Source organism: Phasianus colchicus, chromosome 7, assembly GCF_987193195.1.
Source record: "Phasianus colchicus chromosome 7, bPhaCol1.hap1.1, whole genome shotgun sequence".
Classification (NCBI taxonomy): domain Eukaryota; kingdom Metazoa; phylum Chordata; class Aves; order Galliformes; family Phasianidae; genus Phasianus; species Phasianus colchicus.
In genome coordinates, this window is record NC_143442.1 from 23,041,367 (window position 1) to 23,058,024 (window position 16,658).

Consider the following 16,658-nt stretch of genomic DNA (forward strand, 5'->3'; position numbering starts at 1 on the left):
AGATTTCCTGTGATTTCGTGAAAGCAAGTTTGTAGCTAAGAACTAAAGTGGTGGCCATCAGTGTCTATCTCTTACTCTTAGGGAATAATTCAGTCAGGTTTGCTCTTGTTAGTGCTCAGTGCTTCAAGCTGTTCAGATTTCAGAAGTAGACAGTTTGAGCTCTGATCTCCAACATTCTTGCCCAGTCAAGGTTTCATATGAAAACAGTGTACTTTATTGAGGAGTTTAATCTCCTTAATATGGAATAGGAAATACAAAGGCAGAAAAATAAAATGTCACTGTGAACAGATTTAGTGGTACTGGAAGAGAACTTTTGATTTAATATGGAAATATCCATTGGTTTGTTTGACATTATCCCACTATTCAACTTTTTTCCTTTTAGCCTACTTTTACCTGCTTTTGTAATTGAGTAGAACACGGCAGTATTGTTGATGGATGTAAAGTAGATCACTATTCAATTAGACTTCTTCTAATAAAAGAATGTGTTCTGAAATGCCTGATGCTATCAATGAATGTATTATGGTTTTCTGCATTTTTTATTAATTCTTTCAGTGATGAAGACATCTGGAAAAATATTTAAAACATATGGCATAGGAAATTATTTTACATTAACAAAACAATAAGTGATCCTGTTTTACTTGGTTCTAAGGCTCCTCATGATTTCTAAAACACATGCATACATGTCTATATGATTAACTTATTAGGTTTCCAATTTTCATAGAAAGATGTAAGGGATATCTTGACTCCTGTACATGTTGAAGCAAGTTATCATCTGGGGCAACGTATTCTACAGAAAAGAGATACTCAAGAATTTTCTCCACTCCAACCTGTTCTTCAAAGGAGGAAAGAAAAAGATATTATAAAAAGCAAGGTTAGTGTTTGATGTCTTCTTTCAAATGCAGTAAGTAAACATTCACATTTTAATCTTCAGTTAAAAGAAGCTTCACACAAAATTTGTTTTAGGAGTCACAGAATTGCAGACAGGAAGTTGCTGAACCTAGTGACAAATGATATAAATGTGCTCTGTGGCATACTGATAATCAGGGCACAGACACAAGCAACTCTTGGTATCTCTGGTCTAATCAGACCTGCAGTTTGATAAGTAAAGTTTGTGTAGCAGAGCTTCTCTTGCAAGAGTTACTGTTGTCTCATGGAAGAGACTTGAGAGACCTCAGTTCTGGATCCTCTAAAATGCTCTGCCCTTTTAATGTACTACTTTTAAAATCAGCTGAATATGAAATACTGGTTTAATGGTGAGAGATTAAGCATGAGTGTGGAATGCCTCTCTGTAGCTGTTAGTGCACAGAATGTGTTTGTAAAATAGCAAATCATAACCTATTCTAGGACCAAGGGCCATTAACCAATTCCATATACTTCGTAACAAGGTGATACGTTCCTTTTTAAATGCCTTTTTTTCCTGTTTCTTTGGTTTTGTTTTTGGTCTTTTATAGTTTGTTTTTGCAAGAATTTGCTCCCAAGAAAATTGCTCTGCTGATTTGAGAGTTTCTGGAAAAGTTGCTTTTCCAAAGTAAGTATAGATTAGATTTTATCTAAATTGTTCTTTGTTCTCTTGAATGTAAATAAAATGAATTTGCAAAAGTAGACTATGAACTCCCTAAAAAAAAAAACAGGAAAGAAATCTAAGTTTAGTTGAAGAATATTAAAATCATAAATCTTCCAGGAAATGTAACAGAAATGTACCTAATTGAAGAACTATTCTTGCATAATTAGAAGACTTTACAGCTCATAAAGTAACATCAGTCTGACAAAAGGTACACTTGTATTTCATGCTTCATACATAAGCATGCTAAGAAAAAGAGCACAGTGTCGCAGATAAACTGACAATCTCAGTTACTTCTGCAGCTTTTACGAAGATGCTGTACTTGCACTGTACAAGGAAGATTCTTCAGTTTTACTACTAAGGCCTTTCAATTATAATGAAGCAGTTCCTTCTCTTCCTTTACCTAAGAACATCACCATCTTCACTTTTATACTGCTGAGATACTAGATGGTTGAGTATTCTGCAAGGTTTAGCCTCTTTTTCTGTTTATGAATTAGCTTACAGTTTCAAAAAATAATTTTGCTTGGTGATTTTTTTTTTTTATTTACAGCCTGGTTTTCTTTAAGATCTCCTTTAATGTTTCAGTTTTTCTCATTCCTTCCAATTAGATATCATGTTTAAATCCTGTAATTATGCAATATCATTAATGCACTTTCAAAGTATTTAAATAGAATTATTATAATCTTGAAGAATCTCTGTAACACCCAGCCATTCTTTGAGATATATATTCACTGTCACCTTTATAAAGTTTGAAACTGTGTACCTTCATTTGCATTCAACATAGATATTCATGGTTAGATTTTAAGTTAAATTTTATCTTCACAACCTTTTCCTTTATTCAGTATTACACTTTGATGTAATAAAGTGAGCTGATTTTATGCAAAAATGAAAAAGCAGTACCTGTTGTGAATCTCAGGTTGTTAGGTATTTTGTGTGAGACTTGGATTCTCTTGTGTAGTTTATCACTTTTAAAGTTTAAAGTTAATTGTGCTTTAATCAAGATACAAGGTTTATCTCACAGAACATCCTCAAATGACACATAACAATGACAGCTAACGCATAATGCTGATTAATCACACATGGGTGATCCTGAGCACAAGCTCTTTCATCTTCATAGATTTCAGAATAAGATTACTGTATTTTTTCCTACTCTGACACGTAGCTTATAGCGTGAGTCTAAAGCCCTTTCATTTTCTTAAGCTTTCAGGTTTTATTTGTTTAAATGATCATAAACTTTTCCGAAGGAAAGATTGTGCAGCATTTATTTGTGATACTACCAGTGCGATTGTCTAAGTGCTTCAAAGATCTAAGAAAGGAAAACAGATTACAATGTACCTGCTTAGCATTAGGTACCAGTAGCAGCTTTTCAGTGTAAATAAATAGGCTAAATATCTTGATAAAGTGTGAAGTATCACCTTAAATTGCATTGTGCCCCTGGTATCTCGATTAAAAACTAGTTAGCTGTGAAGCATTAATTTATTTTGTCTAGACAGAATGCATTCATTATCCTTGAACAGCAGAGCAAACACTTTCAGTCTTAAAAGAATGAAATCAAATAGGGGCATTGATGTAATGCTTTACTTACTTGCCTAATTGTGAGTCTTCGTATATATACACTATCATGTTTTGTTTAAATTGCTCAGATTTTGGCCTGCTCTGTAAATTTCTAGTCCACATCATGCATTTTTTAATGAAGAATGAAATATGATTACCAGGGAAAAGCTCTGCTTCAGCTTTGTTGTTGTCCCAGATGTGCACCTGGTGCTTTTGTGTACTTCTATGTTAAGCTGGGAGGCATTTTTGTGACAGTGTGTTGTTAATGAGCTTGGCTTTAATGCATATAAGAGGACCGAATGGTAAGCATATAACCAGTAAAATAATTTTAAAATTTAACCTAAATTTAATCAAGCTACTGAAACGTTAACATTGTGTTTCTCTTTAATTCGCTTTTGTCTTGGAACCTATCTGCTTATGCCGTGCTTTTACCTTCTGTTGCTTGTCTAAGTGCCAGCTTCTTTCCCAAAGGTGTTCAGTGACTAATGCTTTGGTTTCAAGCCAGAATATCTGATAAATGTCTATTTCTAGGCAACGCTTCTACAAGTCTTAATTAAACTTTAATGTCAAGCTGAAGTTTACTTTTAGACCCTCACAGGGTGTCTGTACTTGTAACATGATTATAGAACATCATATAGATCATAAGATAGGCATGATCACCTACCTTCCTTGTGACCTGTGTCATATTGAGCAGATTTTGAAATAGCATCTGAAAATAGTGTAGTTGGAGCACATTGCTATTCTCTTCTTTAAGAAAAGGCCCTATCCTGTAAAAGCCAAGGTAACACTTTTCACATTAATAGCCTCAGGCTTTCAAAGGCACAGTAATGAGTTGACCATCATCTAACTGTTTTTGTACCTTCAGGTAAGAGGACTGAGAGAACACCTGAATGATTTCCAGCTCAGCCTTTTTCAGAACCAGATGAGATTAACTAAAGGAGCAGGAGAAAAGATGTTTTTGCATATAAGCTGTGTACACAATTATTTTTCACTGGTATTATGATTATTTTATAGGCCTCATGATAAGAAAATGTACCTTGTTGTTGGAAGTACGAAGACTTTGTTGTTGAACGTTTCTCTGCACAATGCTGGAGATGATGCATATGAAACTGTCCTCCACATTCAGTTCCCTAAAGGCCTTTATTTCATCCGAGTTCCGGACTTGGTAAGGTCAAGAAAATCTGCCAAACAGTAATCCTTTGATATTCTTATTTCTCAGCCAGACGTTTTCCAAATATGGTGATGAATTGTTGAGTTTCTTCAGATACTGAAAATTAACCCCTTGTACACACATTCAGAAAGCTGACGAATCTACATCTGAAGTTCTTAGATTTCAATCTTTCTAAACCACAGAATAGGTGTGATTTAATCAATGTAGGTTGCTTTGAAATCATTTCAACAAGACGTGGTAACAATAACAAGAAAAGATTGGTTTCTAAATATATTTCCATATGTTATTGCAAATTTTGGTCTGATCACAAAAAACTCTGAAATTGGATCTTCTTCAATCTTATGAATAAATCACAGGTCTAATTGTTTTCTTTTTCTGGCTTCTTAAAATAACGGATCTGACAGTGCTGTGTGTAGAATGACCACTTAAACACCTCAGTTTCTCTGACAAACAAAACTTAAGTAATTAAGTAAGTGATTAAGTTAATTAAGTGATGCATTAATCAACGTAAGCATATGTTAAAAAAGTCATGAATAGTATTATTATTCTGTATATTTCATCATTAGAAAACAATTTTAGTCTGTGCTTGCAACTTGAAGTGTCTGAAAGTAACAGTTTTATTTTAATCATTAGCAATTTTCCTTAATTTTAGGAAGAAAAACAGATACACTGTGAAGTATTAGACAAAGATATTCATGCAGTGAAACTTGAGTGCAGTGTTGGTTATTTGTATGTAGATCAAAAGTCAAAGGTAAGCTATGCCTAAAGTTTCTGCTTCAAAAACACTCTAAATATGTTTTAACAGGATTTTCGGAAAAAAAATGTTTTGCAAAATCTTTCACTCATTCCAAACTACTGTTTCTTGTAACATTGATATCTGCTTGAATATTCTCTGGATAAATTCATTAAGGGACAACATTCTTTTTATTATGTATCACTTGATGGTGGTTGGCTTCCTAGAGAAATAAATTGACTGAGGCTATGAACAAATTTTTTAGACCAGAAGGAGTGGAAGATGCAAAAAAAGTATTTACTTAGGCCTTAATTTTTATTTATATTTTTTTTAGAAAAAGCAAGAAATTCTAGATGAGCCTAATAAAATATTTTGATTAAAACTGTGTTAAGATACACTGGCATTTAAAAAAGGATTTTGTTTTTTTTTTTTTTTTTGTTGGTGTTGTTCTTCAGCTGGATTTCAGTTTCCCTTTGGATGCAAGCTCTTTCACCAGAGCAGATGACGACCTCAACATCATCATTAATGTTAGCTGGTAAAGTTTAATAAAAATTGCTCACTTAAAATTATTCCTAGCTTTTCAAAACAGAATTGAGAAAACTGAAAAGACTTACTGAAGCACAACTGCAAGAAAGCACATCCTCCGCTTAATCTTTAGAAAAATTGAAGTTACAAAAAAAAAATCACAAAAACAGCTATTTAAGTAATAAACAGGTTTATGCCTGTTATAAATCTCTTCTTTTTTAGTGTCTGATATGTTGTTAACAGTAAAATGTTGGAGCTCTTAAGAAGCTGAAAGATGATTAGTATTTGTTTATAGAAATAATGCGTAGCATGTGATAACGCATTCTACGCTTATTTTTCACTCATGATTTTTATAGCAAAAATGAAGATGAGAACGTGTTACTGGATAACATGGTAACTGTAGCTGTACCTCTGAAGTATGAGATTGATTTAAATACTCACGGGTAAGTCAGCTCTTGCTATCCCTGCATATCTGTAAGACTGTTGTCTTATATCTGTTCTGAATTCCCAAAGCTCTTAAGCAGAAGTGTGAGGTAGCTGAAAAATCCTGGGACTGAGATGGTACCAGCTACCCCAGAGTCTGCCCTGTACTCTTCTAAGCTTCTGTTTCCACTGCTATGAGATGAGATCAATATTTATGGTGCTTTGAGCTTGTCTCTTAATTAACTGATATTTCTTAAGAACTAGAATATTTTTGATAAAGTTATTTCTTTAATAAGAAGCATAGTGCTACTATTCCATTTTCATTAAACAAAGTTTCTTTGAAGACTGAACAACTGGGCAGGAATTTTACTTCAGTTCCTACAAAAAACTTAAAATACATTGTGAATGAAGCACTGGAATTCTGAGACTTTAAAATGTGTGGTTTCTCACTTGTGTGAGAAACCCCACTGAAGGACATAATCATGCACACAAAGTCATGAAAGAATCTTGAAAACTTGCACAAATGGGGTTTTATACTCTGAATGTGATAAATGAATACTAATCTAAGAACAAAAATAGATATTCTATCAATTATTCCAGTAACAGATGGCATCAGTTACTAATTCTAACACAGTGAGTTTTGCAGCTGTATTTTACTTGACTATCCAATTAAATGTCTCAGAAAGAAAACATAAAGATATATCAGACTTTTATAGCAACTTTCTCCTTATGCCTTCTTTTCTTAATCCTCTGGAACAAATGGTCTGGAGTTCCTGAAAATGCAATCAATTTTTGAAAACTTAAGATGCAGATGAAGAGAACAGAACTGAAAGCCTACTGTTAAGGAAATAAAAGGTGCTTCAGGTGGATGCTGAAGAGAAGAGCCATCACTTCTCACACCATTGTTCATTCTGTCCTGTTGATGCCTTTTTCAGTGTGAAACTAAACTGTGATATTGTGTATGCTTCAGACTCCTTGGTTTACAGGGACCATGTTCTGGGTTTGTTGTGGCACATTCACAGAAAATAGTTTTTGGTGAGCTTTTGTGATTTATCTGCCTTAAGTAGAAATAGTACAAAGATAGATTTCTACTCAGTGTTCCTGGCTTTACCTAACTAAACACTTGAGTTATTCTTTTTTTTGGCATCAGCCCTGTAGGACATCTCAGAGAAAAAAGTTATGCTAATGGTATATATCAAATCTATTAACTTCTAAACTGTTGTAGATTTGTAACACCAGCTTCATTTGTTTATGGAACAAATGAGAATGAAGCATCAGTTACGTGTATGGAGGAGAATATCAACTTCACTTTCCACGTAAGTGCTTTTCTTTGTTACTCTATTATCCTTGCTTGAAAGAGTAATGTTTAGATTTTCAGTGTATATTAAAACCAACTTGTATGGTCAATAAGTTTTTTAGAAGTACAAGAGCAAAAAGCAATTTTTAAGCATTAGGTGATGGAAAGTGGTTGTTAATCCCTCTTAGAACACTTTTTTTTAATTGCACCTGGGCAATCTTCCACTGAGTGATCAAATAAGAAGATACTTACAGACACAAGACTGAAAGTGGTAGAGCAGTTCTGACTTTCCATTTCTGCTATTAAGAAACACTTTAAAAAAATTTATCTTATGCAAATGAAAGTAGGAGCTACTTACAAGAGAATCTGTAGGTATCAAGTTTTGTCTCCAATGGATTAAAAAATAGGAGACATACATAAGTCTCTTACTTTCTCCTGGACAGCTGTATGTATAACCTCAGGGCAGTCATCACAAATATGCACCACTTACTCACTGGGTTCAGGGAAGCAAAGTATTCTGTAATCCTGTAGAATGAATTAAGCAATCTTTATAAACATTAAATCTCCTAGGAGAATCCAGTTTCATTTTCATAACAGCGTAACAATGTAGGACCTACCCTGTTCTGTGAAGTTCATCTATTCATATACATATATTTATTACTTGAATAGCTACCTTCAGAGCTTTAAATATAACATTCCTCCCCACAAGGTTATCAATGCAGGACCAAGCATGGCTCCAAATATAAACTTAGAGTTAATGATACCTAATGCTTTTCCACCCCATGACTTCAAATTATTCAACGTTGTGGATATCAAGGTAAGCACACATTATTTAATATTTTACTATTAATAATAGTATCTTATAATAATATCTTCACAGAGATATAATATTTTATATCTCTGTGAATTCAGTGAATACCAGAAGCATAGCAGGACTTAGGTACTAAGTATGTATTCAATTTTTATTCCTGTCTTTCAATCCTACCTAATACCTTAGTTCTCAGTAGAGTGCCACTGAGTTCAGTTAATCCGTCTATGCGAAGCCTGATCTTTGGCATGCATTTGTATTTTGTGGTTTTTTTTTTTTTCAATTCACTCCTGCTATTAAGTAGCAAAGCGTATTTTTTTTAATTTTAAAAAAAGAATTTCTGCATTGAACAACTCCTTGAAGACTTTAGTCCATCCATCAGCCTTATTTCATATCAACACAGAACGTTTGTTGTTATGCAGAACATACAGTACACATTCTTTCCTTTGTGAAACATTAATATTCATCAGTTAAAAATTATCAGCTAAAACATGGTACAACAGATGCCTTATGTCTACCATGTCGTTATATATGCCTATAGTCATTGACTCAAATGAGCACAGAGTAACTCCAAGACCCTTTCTGGCTTATTATATTTTCTTCTCGAAGTGTTCTGTATAATTCACCATAACAGGGAAGTGCAGAAGTATGTTAGCTATAGTGAAGCAGGTTGGATAGGGCTAGGATGATCTTCAGCTCCATATATTCAATAAATCTAAAATTAAATGCTTCTTTTAAGAACTCTGTCTTCTGTCAATTATTTGATATTCAAAATCAAGCAGTGATTGTTATTTTTATTTCCAGACAACAGTTGGAGAATGCTCCTATAATGAATATCCCAGAAACTGTAATGCAGCAGAAAAAACTGAAAACATATTGAAGGATGTTGTCACTTTCTTTTCAAAGCCTGCTAAAAGACAAATGGTAAGATGTATCTGTTAGCATCACTAGGAAATGAATGATTGTATGAATGAGCCTTGAGATATATCCTGTATAATGAGGTTACCAGTGCAGGCTTCCAAGGATTTGTTCTGGGACCTACAATATGTTCGACATAGTTGTAAGTGATTTAGTGAAAGAGGTGAGAACTGAGGGGAGAAGGTTGATTAACATCATTTCAAAGTTGGTATGGATGACAATCACCTATGACAAACTGCAGAGGTGTTATTTAACTGAATGTGTGGGCAAACTGAACAGCAGGTGAAATTCGGTGACAAACTAAGAATTATGCATGCAGGAAAAAGTACTTACATTAAGCATGCAGATAAATGTTCATTGCCTTTTCCAACAGCAAAAAACATCACCAAAGGCAAGCAGTACTCATGGTGGAACTTCTTACTGAGGGATGTTCTGAATGCTAAAAATATAAGGGAGTTCCAAGAGAGGTTATAGAAGTTAATGGGACTGAAAGTCATTGAATATTACTGAATAAACAGAACATCATTTCTGGCTCAGGAAGCTGAATATATAGTTGGAAGACTGAGAGGACATCACACGTGCCTGGCATGTTCAGCTTTATCCCCATTGGAGTTCAGATACTTGATTGTGTAGCCCAACCCAGAATGAATGTTCTAGTGTTACATTTTCAAGGGTTTGTTCCCATTGAAATCTCAGTGTTCTAGAACTTGATAATAAAGTACAGCTTTAATACTCTCATCTTAAAAGAAACTTGACCTATTTAAATATTTTAATGTGAGGTTTTAAGCAAGCAAATTACAGGAATATCAAAGACTTCTCAAGAGTAACCCTGCACTGAAGTATCAAAAGTATTTCTTTCAAATGAGACTTAGGCACTGAGGTCTTGGACAAAGAATATAATTATGTAAAGGCTTGCTTTTCTTTCTTCTTCAGAATTGAGGGAAATAGTGCAAACTATATGTAAATAGTTTTATATTTCTGATGCCAAGTATCATAAAGCCATTGCCATATTTCATTTCTGAAATAACTGTAAAGACATCCGTACAACCAACTCATTACAATTGTCATTTTTCTCTAAAAAGAACAATCTTTTAAGAAAAATGACCTGTTGCGTTCTATAACAATTAGGTTGCTGCCTTGTACTGTTCCTTTATCACCAATGATGAACAATTCATGGATTGAGAATGAGAGGTGTCAGCTGAAAGCTACAACCCCTAACCTTTCAAGAACAAACATGGAGCTTTTGTTTTACTCATTCCTGAGTGTTTCTAACATTAAGGATATACAGCTGATAAACTCAAGCTTTAATCTTTCCCTCTGCTCTACAGTACTGTATGAAAAATGACAGCCTTTGCTTACAAATACATTGCAAGCTTGGAAACATGGAAAATGGAAAAGAAGCAACCATTCAGTTGCACCTGGAAGCTACTCCTTCGCTTTTAGAAATGGTAACACATGAATTTTTCATACTTGAGAGGCATATTTCAAGGTTTACTTGTATTATTCTCCCCATCTAATTTCTAGATATTAATATTAGAACCTAACAACAGTAGATACTACATATTCTGTTTTCAGTTCTAGGTTTGAAGGTGATATATAAAAATGCAAACCACTTAATCTAAAACACATCTTTATCACTTTAATTTTTAGTATATATTACTTTGTCTATTCTGGCTGGGTTATGTGAAATTTAATTCTAACTTGTAATTGTGCTTTTCTAAGAAAAACAGCATGGATTTAGTGTTGAGTAGAACCCAACCAGGCTTCACTCCAGGTTCTGGTACTAATTTATTTTGTGATTAAAAAAAGGCATAAAAACGCCATGTGTGTTTGTGTGAGATTCTGTTTTTGTGAGCAGCTGTGTTACCATTTTTGTTGGTTAAGAATTAACATGTTGAATTAAAAAAAAAAAAACATATATATATATGGGATTTTATGTTGCTGTTTAAAATCAGGATGATGCATCTACGTTGAAGTTTGAAGTAAGAGCGACAGCCTCACCAGAAAAGAATGCAAAAGTTATTGAACTACAGAAGGACAAGCAAGTTGCATATGTAAGAATTCTCTTACTGAATTTATTTAAAATAGTTAAACTAGGAAAGAAAAAGCATTCTATACAGATTTATGCACAAACACTGAAGACAGTGTTCATTATTTAAGAATGTAATTCACTTTCCCAGTTATTAGCATCTTTTAGGAAAAAAAAAACCATTAAACTTATTTTCCGCCTTTCAGGTCTATTTGGAAGGAGTGCACCACCAAAAACCAAAATACCATGTCACTGTATTAATTATTGGAATAGGCTTAATAGCTGGTATTACCTTGTTTTTGCTTCTTTCACTTCTATTGTGGAAGGTAGGTTTTCACTATTTCTCCACTATTCTCAAATTAGGAATTCACACTTGGAGGATCTTTGCATTCACTAATCCAGCTTAACGGATAAAATAATAATTTATTATCTGTCCTTTCTAAAGAAACTCCTAATATAGTGTGTTTTCAAAAATACTTATCTATTTTCCTTTACTTTATCTATATCTATATAGATAAATCTAATATCTATACATATTCTACATTTTGCATTATTTAATACTATAAACCCCTTCCCAAGTTTTTTGTGCCATCTAATGATTTATGTAATTTCATATAAATTGAATTGTTTTTGTGGAGTGGTGCTCCGCATTTAACACCACTTGACACATGATCAGTAATTATCTACAAGATAGTTTCTTGTCAGAATAAAATGATTTAAACTACTGCATACATGCTAAAATATCCTGTGCACAATGAACTAAGAAAACAATGAAAGAAAAGCTGCACTACCATGCAAGTTAAGATATCGTTAGTTACCTCTACCTGCATGCAGACTTTCTCTATCATTTTTTCCCGGGAAGTGTACAAATGAAATAGATTGAACTGGAATGTCTTATTACCATTTCATGATTTTTAAAAACACTGAATTTTTGGACAGTTGAGTCTGCTTGTTCTTACTCCTTACGTCAGGAGAGCATTAAAAAGCAGCTCCTTCTTTTAATCGATGACTACCAGTTGATTAATTAGTATGACAAAACAATGACAAATACAGTCTGTTCATAAGCACTATAGATAGATATTTTATTTTAGTTACACTGCTTAGATTTGATGACATACGTAATTTTGGAATCTGTTGGTGTATTTCAGATTGGCTTCTTCAAAAGGCAATACAAACCAGTCCCTCAGGACATGAATAGGAGAGACAGCTGGAGTTTTACAAGTGGCAACAAAGATGACTAAGAGGACAAATAAAACTTGTTTTGAAATGAAGAATTTAAGGTTCGGGTTAATTCACAGGAGAAACACCAGTGAAACAAAAAGTGGTCGTGAGCTCATTTGCCCTTACAAAACAACCCTGTATTTCCTAGATCTGTATTGACAACTACATCTTAATGTTCAGTTATTCTTCTAATGTGAAAATGGTAAAACTATTTCTGTTTTTAAGTCTTACAGTGATATTTGAAATACCATCTCTGGTTTCAAAAAGACAGCAGAACACTAAAGATAAAGAGAATAATAATTACTTACTGGAATGAAGATGTCTGAGAATGTAAAGTGTGACCAATCCTGGAAAATAAGATCTCAAACATTAGCATGAGTTATTTTATGCATTTTCAAGTTTCAGCAATCTTTTGATTAGACATTCAAGAAGAAATCCTCCCTCATCCTGGTTTGGCAGTTTTACAAGGGTACATTAGCTTAAACCAACATAAGGACCATAACTAGAGTGCACAGATGTAGAAAACAGCTATCAGAAGCTCTCTTGGGCTTCCAAAGGAAACCTCAAAAAGCTTTGGCTTCATAGACACAGCTCTACAGTATTGGAGATGCTTAGTCAGGCAAGTCAGAGCCAGGAAAGCCAAAGGTAGATTTACAACAGGGAATTCTGTGTGGTAGCCTGAACACATAGCACAGAATCCTCTGTCAGCTGTAGAAAGAGTAATGTATAGGAGATCATAAGTTGTAGCCATCTGTAACATGGTACTTGCAAAAATGACAGAATTAGTTGTTTTGTCCTTTCCTCAAATACCAGTGCCATGATGTTTTGGACTTCTGCAGCAAAATATTTTTATGTGAGGGTTTTTTTTAAGTAAAATATTTATTTTTATTTATTTGAAGATTTTTTTAAATAATACTTAGCATAGTAGTCTTTAGTACTATTATTCTTCCAGTATCTGAAAAAGACAGACTTCACATGATGAGAAAACAGAGAAACAAATGTACCCCACCGCACCAAAAGCCAACTGTACTGGGCCAAATTTCATCTTTAGATTGTCCACCTGAATGTATGTAAGAAGCCATTTGGAGAGCTAATGTGGGTTCTTGTGAAGTTGTTAGTTAATAATCATCTAAATTGGCATCTTCAGAAACAACTGAGTAGAAAGGCAAATGACTGAATAGAAACATGGTTTAAACCACTGATCTGCTACTACAGGAAGTTTCTTCAGCTAGATAAGTTTGCACTGCCACCTAGCTTTGGTGAAATAAATAGTACAGTCTAGGAGAAAAAAAAAATCATGACTGCTCCCCAGTACAACCAGAGAATCTACAATGTCATCAGTAACTATATTTATTGTAACAGCAGTATGTAATAAGGCCATTCTTGCTCTGACTTTGATGTCTTTCTGAACTGTAAGGAAAAACAAGTTTAACACATACGTACACTTTGGAGCCACACCATCATATGACATTTAGTTCAAAAACAATGCATAGTGCCTTCAGCAAACACTTTTGCAAATGGGTTGTATTTGGTGCCAGAAAATCCACATTGACCACAGATCAGTAAGGCATTGGGGACCATTCTGTAATTTCTGTTTGCTTAATTTGATGCCAAAGTTGTGGATCCCTCTAAAGTAACTTATCTCAAAAATCGTAGGCAGCGTAAGGACTAATGAATGTGTATGTATTTTTATATAGAGATATGTATATCAAAAAGCGTGTGAAGAATGTGAAGAATGAAATACTTTCTTGCAAGTCTATGAAACATACAAAATGTTCATCTTCCAAATGGCTTTAGTGATTTTTTGCACTTTAACCAAAATGACTTTGAACAGAAATTTGTTTGAGATTACAGCATATAAATATACCTCAAATGCTGGAAAAAGCATTAAAATTCTTTTTAGTACAAACAATGCAAAGAAATGAAACTAAAGCATTTTATTTATCTTTGAATTAGTTTACATAAGTCAGTAAATGTGATAATGTTGCCTTGGAATGCTTTCTATTCATATTTTGTAATTAACATGTAAATGTTGGTTTCCTGTTCTTAAGATATGAAGCAAAAGTCAATTTGTTGTTAGAAACAAGGTTGACAAAAATAAGTGTACACTGTCTTAATGGTGGCGAAATTATAAAGCATCACTTGGTTTTACTTTACTAAAGAGAACTCCAACAAGTTAAGCATGAATGCTGTTTCTTTTGTAAGTTCTTTTGTTAATTTTCACTTATGTAATAAAAACAGTTAATTCTACTACATGTAGCTGGAATATTCTTCTCATACACCTTTAGGAAGCTTAGTTTAGATTGTCATAAACATTAAAATACTTGGTGCAATACAGTATCAAGTACAGCAACGTAATAGACTACTCACTATGACTCTCAGCTGAAATGAGAGGATCCCAGTGGACAGCAGGAAAATCCTTTTCCCCATGAAGATAGCCCAGAAGTGGAGCTCAGAGAGGTGGCATCATCTCCTTCCTTGGATGGCTTGAGATCAGTTTAAATAAAGTCCTGAGAAACCAGGGTTGACCTTGTAGCTGGACCACTTGGACCAGGAGATTGGGCAAGAGCCCTGTCAGTGCTCCATTCGGTCTGAAGATGCTATGACCCTGCTCTGCCATCACCGCCCCAGTGCCAAGCAAAACTGTAGCTGCAGTGGTTCTATAATAATTACCTCTGAAAGAGGCATTATATTATCTATGAATTTGGCTTTTACTACTGGCCACATTTGTCCACAGAAACTGCATGAGGTTTCCAACAAGTAACAGCTTGTTCTGAGAACACAGGTAGCCATCTGCAATACTTGTGTAGCTTATTTACCAACAGTAAGAATTTTTCACAAGATTTAAAATGGAGTGAAATATGCAGCTCATGTAAGTCTTGAAAATGCAGATCCCACGTAAAGGGATTTAATGAAATCTTAAACGATTGGATTTCACAGTATACTGAACTGCTTACAGAACAAAGACTTGGAGCAACCTGTGCCAGCCATGAAACAACGCTGCTTTCACACCACTGTGCACCTGCCTTTTTCATAACAATTGATAGACAAGTGAACAGAACCACATGCTTAGCCCTGTGGCACTGCAGACAAACCCACCAGGCTGCTACTTTTCATCATCTTTCTGGAAACTGGCTCCTCCTTTGAGAATCTGCTCTTAATTTGCATTCATCTGAAATAATTGTAGAAAATATTTCAGAAGTCACCTAAAAAAAAATGAACATTTACTTATAAAAATATTTATGCCCTTTAAGATAGTTACCAAAATTTGAGTCAATGAGTAAAGGTTAGTTATCACAACTTTATTCTCAGCAACAGCAAAACCTAGGCTTAATGTTCTGTCAGCTCTACAATACATTATATATTTTAATTTTTTTTATTTTGTACTATGAGTAGTCTTTAAAATACCTTTCATCAAAGAAATTACACGTTCTTCTTTATTACTGTTTGACTAGAAACCAATTTGAACACAAACATTAAGGCAACATTGTAAGTGATACCCAGCACTGGAAATACCTGATCAACGCTTTGCCACTATCCTTCAGTGTGAGGACCATCTTATCTCCACTCACTAGTTTGAACTGAGTAACCCGACAACATGGTAACAACAGCAAACTCAAAAATACTTCATATTAAATATATACTGCAGAAGCTTGAATAATTTTACAGAAAACAAAAGACTTTCCATCTATTCTGACAGATCATTTCAGAACCCAAAATTTATTAAAGAAATCCATATAATCATTTTTTCATTTTTTCTTGCTAAGCCTAATAAAGATTTTTCACAGTCAAATATAACTTAATAAAATATATATAACTTGATAAAAATTTTAAACCAGAAACATAATAAACATCCTTTCTATTAGAACTGAGTTCAGTAAGTGCAAGAATGGGACGTTAGAAAGAAGAGCATACAGGTGTGACAAGGACTCATACAGAACATTCAGTGTATCCCTTCTATATGCAATTGCATGTTGCTTTGGAACTCTCCAGATCATCAGTGTTCACTCCATAGAGATTAATAAGTTGAGGATGCACCCTGTAAAGTGAGGAAGTCAAACTATCAATTCCATGAATTGATACTGCAATGCGTCTTTTTTTTTTTTTTTTAAACAAATATACATAAAGTGTTATATGGAATAAAATAATAAGAATTACATTGTGACATCTCCTATAAGGTCATCTCTACAAGCATATTATTTTCGCAGTCATCCTACAATGAAATCAGTCTTCTATAGCTCAGACTATGTTACTCTGACCCTGTGCACACTGCAGAAAAAAACAAGCAACTCACATTTATTTTTACTGCTAATCCTCCAATTTCTGTGTATTAATTAATGTCTTCGATCCTACATATGGACACTATTCTCAAGCACTACCAAGTTTCCCACAATTGAACAGCTATGTTTTTATTAAGG

General features: G+C 33.9%; 2 protein-coding genes across 3 annotated transcripts in view; one reads left to right on the plus strand and one right to left on the minus strand.

Moving 5' to 3' along the window:
- ITGA4 (integrin subunit alpha 4) overlaps window positions 1–13,145 on the plus strand; it is a 32,352-nt gene extending 19,207 nt beyond the window's left edge. The window contains exons 16-28 of the mRNA XM_031601347.2: window positions 722–871; window positions 1,452–1,528; window positions 4,130–4,280; window positions 4,939–5,037; window positions 5,475–5,554; window positions 5,901–5,987; window positions 7,193–7,283; window positions 7,974–8,081; window positions 8,877–8,996; window positions 10,319–10,438; window positions 10,946–11,044; window positions 11,226–11,345; window positions 12,168–13,145. Of these exons, the coding sequence (XP_031457207.1) occupies window positions 722–871; window positions 1,452–1,528; window positions 4,130–4,280; window positions 4,939–5,037; window positions 5,475–5,554; window positions 5,901–5,987; window positions 7,193–7,283; window positions 7,974–8,081; window positions 8,877–8,996; window positions 10,319–10,438; window positions 10,946–11,044; window positions 11,226–11,345; window positions 12,168–12,260 (1,395 nt within the window). The 3' untranslated portion in view covers window positions 12,261–13,145. The remainder of the gene's footprint in view (window positions 1–721; window positions 872–1,451; window positions 1,529–4,129; window positions 4,281–4,938; window positions 5,038–5,474; window positions 5,555–5,900; window positions 5,988–7,192; window positions 7,284–7,973; window positions 8,082–8,876; window positions 8,997–10,318; window positions 10,439–10,945; window positions 11,045–11,225; window positions 11,346–12,167) is intronic.
- Window positions 13,146–14,672: 1,527 nt separating this feature from the next.
- Window positions 14,673–16,658, minus strand: part of CERKL (CERK like autophagy regulator) — a 50,230-nt gene continuing 48,244 nt past the window's right edge. For both annotated transcript variants that reach the window (XM_090144116.1, XM_031601350.2), the window contains one exon: window positions 14,673–16,279. In XM_090144116.1, the coding sequence (XP_090000242.1) occupies window positions 16,198–16,279 (82 nt within the window). In that variant the 3' untranslated portion in view covers window positions 14,673–16,197. The remainder of the gene's footprint in view (window positions 16,280–16,658) is intronic.